The 15,591-nt window shown below is 41.3% G+C and overlaps 1 protein-coding gene across 1 annotated transcript; it reads left to right on the top strand.

Moving 5' to 3' along the window:
* Positions 1 to 3,854: 3,854 nt before the first annotated feature.
* LOC140923916 (uncharacterized) lies at positions 3,855 to 9,465 on the top strand. Its single transcript, XM_073373933.1, has 3 exons — positions 3,855 to 3,903; positions 4,679 to 6,991; positions 8,015 to 9,465. Exons 1-3 carry the CDS (start codon positions 3,855 to 3,857, stop codon positions 8,761 to 8,763), a joined length of 3,111 nt encoding a protein of 1,036 aa, XP_073230034.1. The 3' UTR covers positions 8,764 to 9,465.
* Positions 9,466 to 15,591: the final 6,126 nt, after the last annotated feature.

The raw sequence follows: 15,591 nt of genomic DNA, 5'->3' as shown, positions 1-15,591 counted from the left end.
TAAATGAGAATCACGACATTTTAATATAAAGGGTTTCGTCAATCGTTTGTTTTAGGGTGTCACAGATATTGAGCGCGACGTTTCGACCGCGTACTGCAGGTCGTCATCGGGAGATAGTGTCGATTTATATATTACTTAGTAGAACTATTTGTACCACCATTCTTGTTAGTGATTGGTGCATCACAAACCTGGCTCATGGTAGGTGGGTTCCTATCCAAAGCATTGTTGGCATTATTAGAGGAGGAACCTGTTCCCTCAGTGGTCCGTTGTGGTAACGATCGACTGCTATGCTGTCTGATCGTGGGCATCCACGCTTCAGGAATCTCAATTCCATTGTCCTTGTTGATGTTGTTAGAGTGAAGTCTTATGTGAGTAGCCCTGTTTGACTGTACGAGAGTACCAGTAAGGGTCTCGGTCAATAAACTTAACCTCGTCCCAGGGCGGATAATGTCCGGTCTTATTATACACCAATTTTTATCAACCAGGGTAATACAAATAGTTCCACTCAGTAAATCGACACTATCGCCTGATGAAGACCTGCTGTACGCGGTCGAAACTCTGCAATCAATATCTTTCTGACAATCGTGAGACAAACGATTAACGAAACCCTTTATACACATTATCCTCGATGAAAAATATCTTTCATGAAATAACATATTCATATTCATAGAACTGCAATAACGTTAAGTTTCTTTTCCATGTATATATATAAGATAAACCGAGAAACAGAAGATGGCAGCCAGCACTCGAATGCTCCGGCTCCCTTCTTGACATACAAATTAGGAAAATTTCTCAGGCACTCGAGAAAAAAGCTCGTCACACAAAATTTGCTGAAAGGGGGCGGGATGCGTCTGTATGTCTCCTTCTTCTTCAGTTTCTATGTGTATATAGCTGAACATAATTTTGATCTATGTGACAAAGAATATGATTTTATTTTCTTGGAATATTCTAAAATGAAAAATAAATGGTCCATTTTATAAAAACAACTTCTTGGTTATTCACCGATATCATCATCATAAATGTTTTTATTATTCATTGACGATATTTCGCTATTTCTGATTGGTTCCAATCCCGGCTTATTCCTCATAACGAGCCAGCGCTTAACATACTTGGAAGACAACGACAATATTCCAGTGATACGATGGGTTATCAGAGGTTATATTGACCCCATATAAAATATCAACCTCGTTTCCAGGCAGCGGCGCGGCAGCCTAGCTGTTTATGCATGAGTAAGCTTTAAAAAAATAGCCAAGAGTTTACGATTATCCCTAGACGAATTCGCCGAATTTCTGAGTAAATTTGAACAGACGACACTGAAGAAAATGCCAAAAATATGTCTCAATGGATGTCATCTACTTTTTGAGGAATACATCCGCAACACAAAATCCCGCGACCGTGTCGAGAATTCGAAACGGGCGAATTTTTTTAATAAAGTCTATGAGGAGGCAATTGTTAAGAACTTTTTTTAAAAAAATAAAATTAAATTAATAATAGAACAACAATTGAGTTTGGCTTTCGTATGATGTGGAGAATTATGCAGATAACCGAGGCTGTAGGCCGAAGGAGAAAATCCTCCTCAAGCTAAATAATTCTTCAGAACATACTCAGCCCAATTTAATAATTGTTTATTACTTCATGAAGCTGGTGAAAATTAAAGACAACTTGGAAGCTGGTGTCGACTCTGACCTGCTACAGCAATACACACATGCATCAGAGGCACCCAACGACTGTTTTCTGTGAAATATAGTAAATATCTGTTCGGAGAAGCAAACATAGCCTAGAATTTTCTATTACTTGAGGACGGCTAAAAATTTCTAGATGACCGTACCACTCATGCACAATTTTCGAAGCTTGTCTAATAAATTCCCTACGATTTTCTACGAATATCCATCGACACTTGCTGGAAAGAGCACCTTAACATTAGTACATTAGTGGGGTTTCTCGCCAGAGTGCGGACTGATCGGGCTCAAATTTCATTTAATTTAGCCTCTGCCTAAATTAATTCTTATTAGGTTTTCCTTACGGTCATTTGAAATAGTGAGGACAAAACCCTGTTTTCAGCGAGAACAGGAGAAATGCGTGTCTTAAAAGGCGTGGAAAAACTTGTGGAATGTCAAAAAAACAGCAGGTTTATGGTCCCAGAACAAAACACTGAGTCATATACGAATCCCTCCCCTTAAATTCATTCCTAGCAAATTACCTTATCAATATCCGTCATTTCACTTCTTCAGGAAAGTTGTCATCTCGACGACCATTGTGTTTTATGGCAGTAAAAATGGTTTAAAAATTATACCAAGTTTTAAGTATTGGATTTCTGCCTTGTACTTTTACAAATGAAGGTACGTTTCTCAGTGATGTATTTACTTTTCACTTAAAGCATTTTTCACTCTAACAGCAATCCTAATATTCATATCAACAGACACTCTCCGCTTGTGCCATTAAATTTCGCTAATTGTGGGCCCTTCTTTTAAACCGCACGACATCGCTGTCAGTGAAAACTGGATATTTAAAGTGTGTTTCTGTGATTTATAGGGGGCTTATAAGTTTGTTACGTCGTTTTATTTCAAAACGAAGGATTTCACTGTACTGGCTTATCTCTAGCCAGCGAGATCACTCAATCTTGGACGGTAGTGTCTCAGTCACAGCTAATTTGGATGAAAAAGATCCCTGATATTGATAATGACGAACTTACTATGATACATAGTTTTCTTTCATTCAGTTAATAACGTTTGACAAAAAGTAACAATTTAATACTAACCTCAAAAATACAATTACACTACTAACTTGCTGAAGAAGAGGTACCCTGCAAGCAGAGACTACATTTTCGCTGTGTGAGCGGTCGTGCGAAAAGTAGCCTCTGCCGACAACCGTGCAAATCCGTCCAGAAATCTGAACGAATAAATTTAAAACACGGGTTTTTTCCTGTTCTTGACAGGTTTAGAGCATTGCGAGAGTCTTGCGTGAGTCTTGCGCAGCTGATCAGAGTTCTCACAATTTTTTATTCCCGCGAAACTTGCGCCATTTAACTACAGACCTAAAAATTAATTTTGGCTTGCGAATCGCGTGACGAATTTCGCGCATGCACGATAGAAAATTGAACGGTTGTCGGCAGAGGCTACTTTTCCCACGCCAGCTCATACAGCGAAAATGCAGCCTCTACTCGCAGGGTGAAGAAAAGTAATAAATCCCCACATGAAAGTGAATACCGACCTTGTCTTAGGTCCCGTTTATATGGAGAAAAGTTGTCCCCGGGAGAAGGGTCACCCACCTAGCCACGTCATCCTTTTGTGATGGTAGGGTCACCCTCCTAGCCGGGCCAGCGTTTCTTCATATAAACATTTTAGCTCGCCCAGCCTAGTCAAAACGATCAAGGCGAGACTATCAGAGCATGCGAGGGCGCTATTGGTAACTCGGCTGGGAGGTTGACCCTTCTATCTCTATTTGACGGGGCCTTAGGGAATGATACAGTACACCTATTGACGTTGAGAAGTACGGTTTAAACAGGCCATTTCCGAGTTCCCCCGGGCCTCTGTATCAAAACGAGGTTAAGTGCTTAGCCTTTGATATGGAAATGATTTTTCACTCTCATAGAAATAAAACATATTTTCACAAGAAAGGTTGTGCAATTGGCCACATTTTGAAAGTGAGGGTTTTTAGAACCACGAAGTGGCCTATTGAGAATCAATAGAGGAAACAACGGTTTTTTAGTGTCCTAGCATTCATTGACTTAACAGACACTCTGTTAAATTATTCTTCCAAAATAAATATCACATGCAATATCTAATGTACGCATCGGCATTCTTTAGGACGAAAGGATATAGTCGGTAATAAAGGGACATCTTATTTGTGCTAACATGATGATCAGTACGTTGATGATGCTGACTCTTGCCTCCTTCTGTCTTGGTAAGTTGTTTCCAGTCTCCTAACTTCACAATACTGAGGTGTGCAGCGATTTCTACTAAGCAAGCGCCAATCAACAGTTTCGTCTTTCATACATGATATTATCTCTTGAATAAAACTTTCTTTGCCATTTTTTAATCCCATGTGATAAAAAAAGACAAAACTACGGAAGAATATTTCGACCAAATTGACCACCATGAAGCTAACAGGTAGAATAGAATTGCTGGTTTTCAGTGTCACGCCATTCAAAATATATCAAAATAAAAATCAAAACCGTTCAATTGATAAAGTCCAGAAACTGGGAAATGAAAGGAGGTACATATACAAAGACCCTCGCCAAGATTCAGGTCAGAGGAATACTTCGTATACGAGATATCCGAAGAAAAGTTTACTCAAACTTATAAAGATTTGTATGGAGACGCCATGCTGGTGCTCACCTGAATGAGCTCCAACATGGCGGACGGAACCCAACAGAAACCTCTGTTACCGAGTTTTGCTACAAAAGCGTGAATTTATTCCTCGAGAAACTCGAGAAACGTTAAAGTAATACTTTTTCGAAATAAGTCATTTTCTTTAACCTACATAACAGCTCTCTTGACCGTCATGTAAATGTCGCGTAACGCAAAAGCTTAGAACTTCAAGCGCACTCTATCACAAAACCAAGAACCCTTTGAATTTTATTGACGTCAAGTGAAAACTAAACCAACATAATTTGGCATATCGCAGTATCAAGCATCAAGACAAATTTCACTAACATCTTTGATTTTTTTTCCATTAGCTGCGGAAGAGCAAGGAAACCAACGTAAAAATATCAAATTGTTGTTCGTTCCGGCAGACGTCATGATATCACTTCGTAAGAACCTAACGGCCAAGGATCTACTCGGGGGACTAAACATAGGATCAACAGGCCAGGCCACACAGCGTTGGACACCAGTCCGTCTCCCGGGCGATAAAACACGCACGTTTGAAATTCGTCTTAACCCCAGCACAGCGCATAAACTTAACTTAAGCTTTCGACATTTCAGAATCGGACGAGGCCATGGTCTACTATTGGAACTGAAAAACGTTTCCCTTTCAACACTACAAAAAAACGTGTTGGATAAACTGGTTGAGTTTTATAAGAACTGTGGTAGTAGAAGAAGAGCGCATAATAGCATGATGCATAGATTAAGGCGTCCAGTACTTCCTTTTATGCCGCATTCACTTGTGGTGCCTGGAGATGTCCCGCTTTTGAGACGTATTCAAAACGCTCTCGAACGTTTTTTCCCCAGGCGCCATGACGGATCGGTGGAAGTTGTTCAACACAAGGATTCGAACGGAGCTGTTCATTTTCTACCCTTTGACGAGGTGCGCCGTGAAGTAGATAACCTCCTCAAACGAACAATTGCAAACAAAGACTGCATAAAGATTAGCACAGACGCCTTAACTCGTGCTCTACAGGCTTTTAGAAGTCAAAATAATAACAATACTAATGAGATCTCGGCAACCAGTGCCCTGAACAATAAAAGCACTGGTAAAGGAGACAGGGGTAATGTGGCTGGAGATTCTCAGGACGCAAACAATGAAGACGAAGAAGATGGCAACATTCTTTCTTTTGCTCGCAATCTAGCTTCTCTAGACTCAGACAGACGAAACAAAGTAAACTTTACTTCTGGTGTAAACGTTCCTAATGATGCTGCACCAAGTAGCATGGCGTCTGTCCTTGCAAAGCTGAGAAGAGCAATTCGTCTGTTCTTAGCTAGCTATAAAGGGAATCAGAGCCTTCCCAGTAGTGATAAAGATCATGGCAACCCGGTTAGTGTTGGAGGTCAAAATAAGACAAAGACGCGTGTGAGCAACATACTGAAGGCTATCAGCAGCGATGAAAGTGAAAAAAAGAAGGAAAACCGAAACAATCAACAGCTGGGCTTTGATTTAAGTGAAGCAACCAACAGAATAAAAGTGATGAGTAGTGATAAAACCGATAATAAAAACAATAAAAGCAGCTCTATCCATGACAACAGCAGGCAGCATGCACAACCAGTGAAAATTAAGACCGATGATATGAGTGCAGGAAAAGCAGATACAGGCACAAGTTTAATGGAAGTCAAAAAGGATGTCTCGAAGGTTGCCCAAAACTCCACTTCTTCAGCTCATGAATTTGAGGCTCATGACTACAGCAGTTTAAAACTCAGTAACGCGAATATTGAAGGCCTTCTTCGACTCATCCAAGCTTTAAAGAAAGCAAAGAGCCTCAGAAAAAATAAACCCGCGGATGTTTTTATGGGGAATTCCAAGGGAACGGAAACAATTAATAAAATGGAATCAAGTAAAGTTGGAAGATATAAAAGGCCTCATAAATATAAGCATCGGAATAAAGCTCGTGTTAAGGACATGTATAACATAAAGCAACAATCAATTGTTTTTCACTTCAAACCAAAGTCAATGAGACATAAAATGCACACCAGATTTAAAGGCGGTCACGAAGATGACGAGGATCAAGTTGACGAAGGCGGCAGTGAGAAGTACATAGGCAAAGGATCATTTACAAAACCGCACCGTAAGCTAAACCGGAAGCCACAAATCGAAGAAACGACGCTAGAAGACGATGAAGATTATGATGGCAAGGAAAACGACATTCACAAACAAGTAGATGATTATCCAACAGAGGAGAGAGAAACTTCTGAAGAAAACGACGATAGGTTACTGAGAAAGCTGCGGCATTCCAGAAAACATGTTCACGCTAGCCGCAAAAGTCCAAAACTTCGTGTCGTGGTATACGACGATGACGAAGACGAAAAGGAACCTCACAACGATATGTGGCAAAATAGCGAGAGCGAGGAGTTCGCAGAGAAACTTCACCAAGATGACAACGAGGCCATAACGGAGTCCCCGGACAAAACATCGGATGGATCAGACACGGCACTTTATAGGGAAGATCAGAATAATCGGCAGTTGGAGCAGGGAGAGACTACAAGTGAGCAAACAAGTAATTCTGCTTCTGATGTTCAATATTTGGCAGACAGTATTGGGACCGATGAAAATCATCAGCTTGGGGAAAACCAAGAGACGGAAGTACCCAACTTGGAGCCTTACTTAAAGAAACATTATGGTAAGTGATTATCTTCTCCCAAACAAACAAAGTCTTTTTATCAGAATGGGGAAGAGCAATTGCTAAAAACATTGTTAAACAGTCCATATTGATTTCATATGATTTCAATTGGCATTTCTAGACTGACAGATAGACTCAATAAAAATGACTCTGACTTACTCTTTTGTTGGTTAGAGTCTTCTGTTTGGTGAATGCAATTACACCGTTGATGACTCTTGCAAACGTTATGCCGATGTATATAATACGTTTCGGATATGGTTATTTGTCACAGTTGATAGGGATCCATTACGTGTACCTCCTCGGCATATTCTCGTCACGTTTCTGAATGGAAATTTTTGATTCCTTTTGCGTTATAAATAACTCTGAAGAAAAAAATCCTCTTGTTATCTCTTGAAATCTCCAAAAGTATGATTCGGAAATCTTCAATGGGGTGAAAACACTGTGAAAAGGGCAGTCGATCAACCTGTAGCTTGCCCACTCAAGGTAGCTAGCCTGCACAACAGTCGTTATTATACTATTTTTATTATGATTACTTTCATTTAGCAATTAATGAATGAGGCTGAGTAGGATATGAAGAATTAAGCAAATCGAGGATGGTGTTATCTACAGAGGCCGAAGGACAAGGTGGATAACACCCTCCGACATCTGCATTCATTAATTGCTTTATTATTCATTCAAAATAATTCCTAGTTTAAAAGCATAGCTGAAAGAAAACAACTCAACCTCGTCCCCAGGTCTTCTCGGTTAACGGTGCGTTCACCTGTAGAAGGCTGCAGTTTTGACGTCATTTCCTCGTTAAACACAAAATTCTTCCAAATTTGGTCACCAGTAACTGGTTATGGTGAATTATGCGTGTGCTTTTAACCAATAAGAATTGGGGAAATATTTTGAATAAATAATAATATTATTTATCGAGAATCTAACGTGGATTATGTAAACAAAAGCATCCCAAACTACGATATGAGTGACGAGTTTCCTTGGAAACTAAAATTATAATGATTAATTACTTTTTGTTGTATGTAGATGACGAGGAAGGTGAAGAAAGTGAAGAGATAAAAATGTTCAATAATCAAGATGACAAATTTGGCGACGAGATGGAAAAACGAATCAGCAAAGCTTCAAACCAAGACGACGCCTTATTGAACGCACGAGTAAACCCTATGGATAATGTTGACGATAAAGTTCCCGGGATGATTCGCATGCACAATCTTCCATTCACAATCCAAGAAGATTCAGACGGTGAAGATACCAGTCTTCTGAAGGGACAGCGTAAGGGTGACTCGCTTGGAACTCAGCAAGCACTCGTCCCAGGTCGGGTACCTTCGGTGGTGCCCTTTATGCCTTCCTCTCAACCGGTCGCAATGACATCTTTCACTCCAACAGCAAGTCAAGGTATAGATCTGTCGCCAAATGTAGTCATGCCGGCAGAGCAGACTACAGTAATACCAGCGACTGGAGAACTTCCTCAAATGGCTGGAGGTTCGCCGATAGGGAGGCCTGACATCGCAGCATTTTCGAGGGTTAATTACCAGCCAAGCATGGCCTCCCAAATGAATAGCATGATGTCACCAATGCCATATCCGCAGTTCAACAGTATGATGCCAATGCAACCAGGTGTACCAAACATAGCAACTCCATGGACGCCTGCAATGCAGCCTGGCCAGATAAGAGGCTACATTTCCGGACGCTCTAAAGTGAAGGTGACATCTGGCGTCAAGAGGAGGCAGGCATCAAAGAAACGGCATGTTCATAAATCGAAGACTCAAGTCTAGGGAATAATGCAGTTCATTCAGGGCCAAAATCCCCGAACATTCATCTCATGGCCAAGCCAAGTTCTATATCTTTCTGTTACAGAAAGAGATTTTGCCTATTTTAACGATAACGCTCGAAATAGCACCCCCTTTTGAATTGGCGCCCCCACTCCCACATTATCGGCCAAAACTATGGACTAAGACATAAGTGCCCCCGTTTGAAGGACTCATTACTGAATATACGATTTACAACATCTATATCTTCCATGCAATTGTATATAGCATAACATGTAAGTAAGATCACTGGAGAATGACTGCTTTTGGGGACATCACACTATCGTATGTTAAAGGCTCCTCTAACAAAGATAGCGACAGGCCTTTAGTAACTACGGGACGTTAAACGAGGGTCTCCAATAGGTTTTTCGGGATCCGGGATTTGACTTAATTGAAGTCTGGGCTCGGATTCAGCATTTCAGAAAAAATTGGGGCGATAATCGGTTTTCAAGTAAGCACACGGGATGCGCGATAAAGCCAATTTGCAGCGGGATTACTGAAGCGAAGCGGTGAGATCGGCAGATCGGGATTTGAAAAACCTATTGAGAATCCTCTTAAAAGTCAAGTATATTTACCACATACATAGAAATCTAGGTCCATGGCAAAGGACACGTTAAATGTTACAGTTTTTGTTCATATGAAATAAAGGCAATTTCATTTTGAAGCCGACATGCCGAAGAACGAAATACTGAAGCGCCTCCTTCCAAGTCAAAAAAAAAAAAAACAGCCTACCCAGGCTAATGATAACCATCACAGTGATTAACTGTTGAAATGCAACTGAAGAGCATGGTTATGATGAAAAGCAGGAAACTAATTTTAGAAAACTTTTCTTTTTAAAAATAAATGGAAAAATGTTCTGGATGGTCCTTTACCTTAATACTTTTCGTTTAGTTCCATCGTCAATAAGAAAAAACTGCCCCAAACATAAAACTAACACACGGCAGTGATGAAAGAAAAAATCAAGATGATTGGATTCGGGGCACAGGTGATGCTTAAGCAATACGACAGAAGCGGCAGAGAAAATGGTGCTTTTAAGATACTTTGTGTTCCTTCAAACTCCATTACCATTTACAGGGTGTCCCAAAAGTTCGTTCCTCTAATTTCATGCACTATAACTTTTGATCAAAACTTTATTTTTACATGAAATTTCTAGAAGATGTTTATTTCTCTACCGAGTACATGCATTCAGAATTTCGGTAACTGGCATGCGCTTGTTGATTTTTTATCACATTCTGTAGCCATTGCGGCATGAAGTGGGATACAGCGCGTAGACCCACAGATGATCCATTTTGAGCTTTTTTATCACCTGGTGCGCTGGAGCCAGTCCACCCCCAAACATTATTTGTTTATTTTAGGCAGCTAAAAAGTATATATGTTCATGGAAATTCATCCTCCTTCCACAGCAAGGCTTTTGTATACTTCTTTACAAATTTGAGACCAGCTGGGCGTTACATTTTACATAGCTTTTCATGACCATTTCTGGACTTGGCTCTCTAACTATGTGAGACCTTCCTTGTTGAGTCTCCTACTTTGTATCTAGCCTTCTTTAAAACTATTTTAGCTGCTTTCTTCAGGAATTTTGGTCTTCCCCTTCGTTTCTTGCCTTCAAAACCTTCATTTCTCCATGATCATTTTACCACCCAACATTCGGATTTTTCCAGTTCTTTAGCAGTTTCTACAAAAGATAAGCCAGTAAACCGAAGTATACGTGCTTATGCTCTCACCTAGCTGAACTTTTTTGCATTAAGGGGGTTTATCTTTCGTGATATTCACAAAATACGAGGAAGGAGTTCGAGCAATTCGGGCTATAAAATACAAAAAAATGTGGCTGGAAAATATACTCGCACACGGGCACCTTTAGGGCGGGAGTACACAAATCGAATATTCGAGTCAAAAGATGGCACAACAAGTATGAAAATAGTGAATTAGATTGAAAGACACAACTTTTTTTTCAATGATTTGCTTAACAAGTTCAATCGTACTGAAATACAGACTCATGAAGTAGAGGAACGAACTTATGGGACACCCTGTAGCGAGGTCGAGGAGAGCAAAGACGGACAAAAAAAGTTCTATTTGTCTTGATGGAGATATGTACATGGGCATTGTATGGAAATCTCAGACAATGATTTTTGAGCCGATCTTTAACGAATTTAGACTTGCTCCTTGGAGATTTATGTCCAATAATATATGTACCTTACTAGGATGATTGTAGGTACGTAAAACTAAAGTTGATTTTGGCACGATTTTCTGGATGTTTTAATTTACATATTTAAATTTTGTCTTGTAATTTGCTGAAGTAAGTGGCCGGCCTATATTATTCTGTTCTGTTAATCTGTGAGGATTCCCTGTTTGAAACGTAGTATAGTTTGTCTGATCAAAGTTTGGGAGATTAAAACAAAGGCCGTGAAAATGGGACATGAATTGAATTCACTTTTTTTCGGACTCTTTCTTCCTCTAGAAATACATGCAGCTCCTGAACCAGTTCGAGCCGAAGTATTTATAACAATCTCGTTCCCAGATCTTTTCTCTCAATCAAAGGGGGAAGCGACGATTGGAAAAACGTCTGTTTCCGCAGGTTAAGGGAGACTGAGTGTGGAAACACATTTATATGGTAGTACACGCGGATGAGTACAATGGAGGCCTGTTAATAGAGCCTGAGACCAGGGACCGGATTCCCGATAATTAACAGGCCTGGAAAGCTGTTACTGTTTACATTCAAGATAGAAGTTTCAATCGCTTGCAGATAACATGATAAAACAAAACTCAATGGAAGGGTTTGGAAGCTAAGACTCGCCCGTTTATTGTTTAGAGTTTCATAATGATTTGAATTTTTGCATTTCGGTCGGCCTGAAAAATTACTGCGACCTCCCCCCCCCCCCCCCGTGATCACTTTTTTGTGCCCTGTTGTTCTCCTATTTCGCTACCAAGAAGCCTGGTCCATGCCAGGCTAGCTACCGTTAAAACGGCCACCTCTTCTCGTAGAGAGTGCAGGTTAATCCTTTGACATTTTAAAATATGAGATAACAGACATTGTGACTGAAAATCTATCTGAAAACACAAATATCACTCGAACACTCAACTTGAAAAAGAAAACTCACTTTTAACAACTCAATAAAAAAGTGAAAGGTTGTCGAGTTGAATAGTTCTCACTTGCCATCCTGCAATATAGTAACACTTAAGAGCTTGTATACCGAGGAAAAAATTGCAAAGAAGGTAATATAAGGGACTGACCATTATATACCGCCAGGTGGATGTGGGACGCGGATCACGCGCAGGCCGCTATATCGTTTTTTGTAAAAATTCTAACAATTTTCTCAAGGTTGTCGATGTTTTACGTGATAGAGGTGATTTGTCTTTCTTTCAGTCTTAATGTTATGACAACAACTAAGAAAAATCTCAAGGAAGTTTCCAGTTTCATGTGATGGTGAAAGCTGCGAAAGCTCGATCGACAATCCCTACTAGAGAAAGAGAAGAAGAAAAAAATAAATATAGTAAGAGAAGATATCGCAACGGAGGATAAAGGCGCCAGTACTACTAAAAACATTTCGCTGAAGATCAAAGAGTTTCACCAGCCTTGCATCGATCAATCCCAAAATACCGGCAAGCCAATGCGGTAAAATAGGGTTAAAACTCTTCCTGAATCAAAGTTATCTTCTAAACTGGAGGGTGTGGTGGTTTGTCGGCTACCGAACCAGTTTAGGGAAACTTCTTCAAAGAGTCACTACGAAGTGCGAAAGTATTAATGACAAAGTTCTAGAGCTTATTTCATTACACAATACGACAGAGTGAGAGTGATACAATTCTATCACAAAGTCCGACCTCCTTATTGTTAGATAGTGAGACAGTTAGTCATTACAAAGAGAGAAAATAGTCAAAACGAATAGAGTGTTGTTCCTCTTTCGAAAGTCGAAGATGACCATAACTTCGGACTGAAGACCAGCGGCGGTGGGTCCAAAGATTGGTTGTGAGGTCAATCCGAACCCATGAGACAAGAGTGTGTGGTGCTGCAGCTTTGCGCGGCACGTTTTCTCTGTTCTTCTGTTGCGGTTCTTCGTTTTTCTGTCGTACGGGCCTCGGTCGTAACTCTTCGACGTCAAGTTGAACGGTCCTTGCAGTTAGCTAGCGACTCCCAAGTACTGGGTTTTCGACTTCAAGGTCTTTGTGGGACTCGGCCTTGGCGCAGTATTTGAAACGCTTCTTCTGTTCCCCTCCAACCGAGCGCTTGCTCTGACAGCCGCTCTCCATACAGTTGCTGCTATTTTCAGGCACCCTGGCGACATTGCTGGCCATCTAAACTTGGCTTTTTGTAGGACGGTGTAAACGCTGGGATGCCACCCCTGTCTATTACCTCCGTGTCAGGAATTTTGAGCAGTCTGCGGAGGAAGCTCAGATGGCAATGATTGAGCGTCATGTCTGCTGTAGAAGGTCCTGGTCTGGACTGCGTAGAGGAGAGTGGTGAGTTCCACTGCAAGGTAAACTTTCAGCTTAGAGGTGAGCTGAGGCTGATGCCTTTCTGCTCCCAGACATTCTCAGATCTTCTCACGGTGTCTTCCGATGGTGACGCTGGTCTTAGTAATCCTGTTGTTGACTTCACCATGATGTAACTCTCTTGAAAGTGTACTACAGTGAAACCTCGATATATCGAACCTTCAAGGTACTAGAAAAATTTGTTCGCTATATAGATGTTCGTTATATCGAGTTTCTACCGACCCAGATAGGTGAAGTTGTCAACTGCCTGTAGGTTTTGTGTGTGGTTCCTAGTAAAGCTTTCCGGGTGCTAGCTGATACATGACTTCAGTCTTTGTGGTGCTGATGGTGCGGCCGAAGTTGTCACATCCTTGAGAAGAGCAGTCCAATTCATTCTGCATCATCTGCTCTGCGTTGGCGCTAGAAGGTACAGTCTTCAGCAAACAAGAAGGCCCCGATGCCTTTGTAACAGTCTTCAGGTGCCTAAGGTATTCTATCCTTACAATTATGGAAGGATCCTGGAAGGCTCTAGTCCGGGTCCTACCACACCAGACCAGAAAACCAAGCGAACGACTTTGAGAAAGTCTACATGGCCGAGAATACCATACTGAAGAGCGTCGGAGAGACAAGGCAGCCTTGATTGACGCCGTTGGTAACTGGTAAGGCTTCTGACTCGTCTCATAGTCCATCATCCAGAACTTTAACCATCCTGCCTTCAGACGATCGTTATGAGCCTGATTGGACAGCCAAACTTCTTCATTATCTTCCACAAGCCGTCTATACTCACCGTATCGAAGGCCTTAGCTTGGTCAGGTCAACTACGGTCACGAAGAGGACGCAATGCTGCTTTTCGCATTTTTCCTGGAACTGGCGTGGAGCAAATATCATGTTGGCAATTCCACCATCTGAGCGGAAACCACTCTGGGTGTCTGGGAGGTAGCCTGTGAACAGGCTCTCTGTTTGGAGAAAAAAATAGCGAGGAAAGGGAAGGGACCAAGTTCCCCGCTCGACCAAAGCCCTGTTCACAGGTTATCTGGGAGGTAACCTGCAGTGCTGAGATCCTCATTTTGTACCCCCAAGGGAATTAACAAATTTCTGGACAAATCTATCAAATCCTGGTATATGTGGGGGCCTAGCCTCCCACGCAGGCGTTTTAGGGGAGCTCGTTTTTCATTCCTGGGGCCTGGAACAAGAATTTCGGCGCTTCCTATCTGGGAGGAGACCCTCCCCAATGTTGGATGAGGATGCGGGCCAAGATGTTGCTAGCAATGCACAGGAGAGAAATACCTCCGTGATTGTCGTCACAAGGCTCTGAAGACTGGCGGTTGCCTTACCAGAACGAAACTACCGTCGTCGTCGTGAAAGACTGTTTTGTGGTATGTGGTCCCTAACCTTCCGCCCCCATCCCCGGGGAACGGTGGGTCCTCGAAATACGACAATTAACGAAATCTCTGCTCAGACGAAAGGATTTTGTATTCTTACGAGCACTTGAATAATTTTCGAACTTCGCGTACTTTTATCCTTACTGATTTTTCCGTTTATACACCGTATTCACAAATGGCGGACACGCGGGAAAAAACTGGTGCCTAGTCATGAAAGCGAGGCGTTGGAGGATAAACAAAAATTGCGAACGAAGACTTTCAGTGAACTTGCAGAGTGTTTAGCACGGATTCCACCTAAAATAACTTTGTACGGACTTCTTTTTAAATACAATTACGTGGGATGTCTTCTGCTTTTAATGTTTTGTAGTGATTTGCTGTTTGCAATCAAAAGGGAAGCGTATATCTTCAAGGAAACACGATGATTTTGTAGGTTTCCGAAGCATCAGAAACTCGACAAGTGGACGGTGACTGGAGAAAAGCGGCAAACATGTTGGCCCAAACTTCACACTGAAACCGAGTACGAAAGCCAGCTCACGGCAATTCGGTGCAACAGAAATATAAAGAAATCTTAGTGGCAAGAAAAAAAAGAAATAAGCGACAGATATATGGCCTACTTGTTAACGCAAGAGACGTCTGCCGTTGAACAAAACAGTTCAAGTCGAGATGGAAAAAAGGAAGACAGTAAAGAAGAGGTGACTGAGGTTTCGTTGAAGTTATGTTTGGTTTTTCTTTGCCACGACGTTATTCTCTGGTCTTTATCGATGAAGGACATCAATTAGAACTAATTTTTTAGTATTAAAGCTGGAGCGATCGAGAGGAGCACGCTCAAAATTTCAACTCTACTCGGCAGACTCGGTAAGCCGGCCACATATCATTTCAGCGAGTAATTTCGTATTTCTTATCTTTGGCTGTTAAGAGTTTTAACTTTATGTTCCATAATATTTTA

This window comes from Porites lutea, chromosome 14, assembly GCF_958299795.1.
Source record: "Porites lutea chromosome 14, jaPorLute2.1, whole genome shotgun sequence".
Lineage (NCBI taxonomy): Eukaryota > Metazoa > Cnidaria > Anthozoa > Scleractinia > Poritidae > Porites > Porites lutea.
This window is presented reverse-complemented; position numbering and strand designations above follow the sequence as displayed.

Coding starts and splice junctions, on each gene's coding strand:
- LOC140923916 (XM_073373933.1), top strand. CDS start 3,855: ATGATGATCAGTACGTTGATGATGCTGACTCTTGCCTCCTTCTGTCTT. Junction 3,904..4,678: donor TCTTGCCTCCTTCTGTCTTG/GTAAGTTGTTTC, acceptor TTTTTCCATTAG/CTGCGGAAGAGCAAGGAAAC. Junction 6,992..8,014: donor TTACTTAAAGAAACATTATG/GTAAGTGATTAT, acceptor TGTTGTATGTAG/ATGACGAGGAAGGTGAAGAA.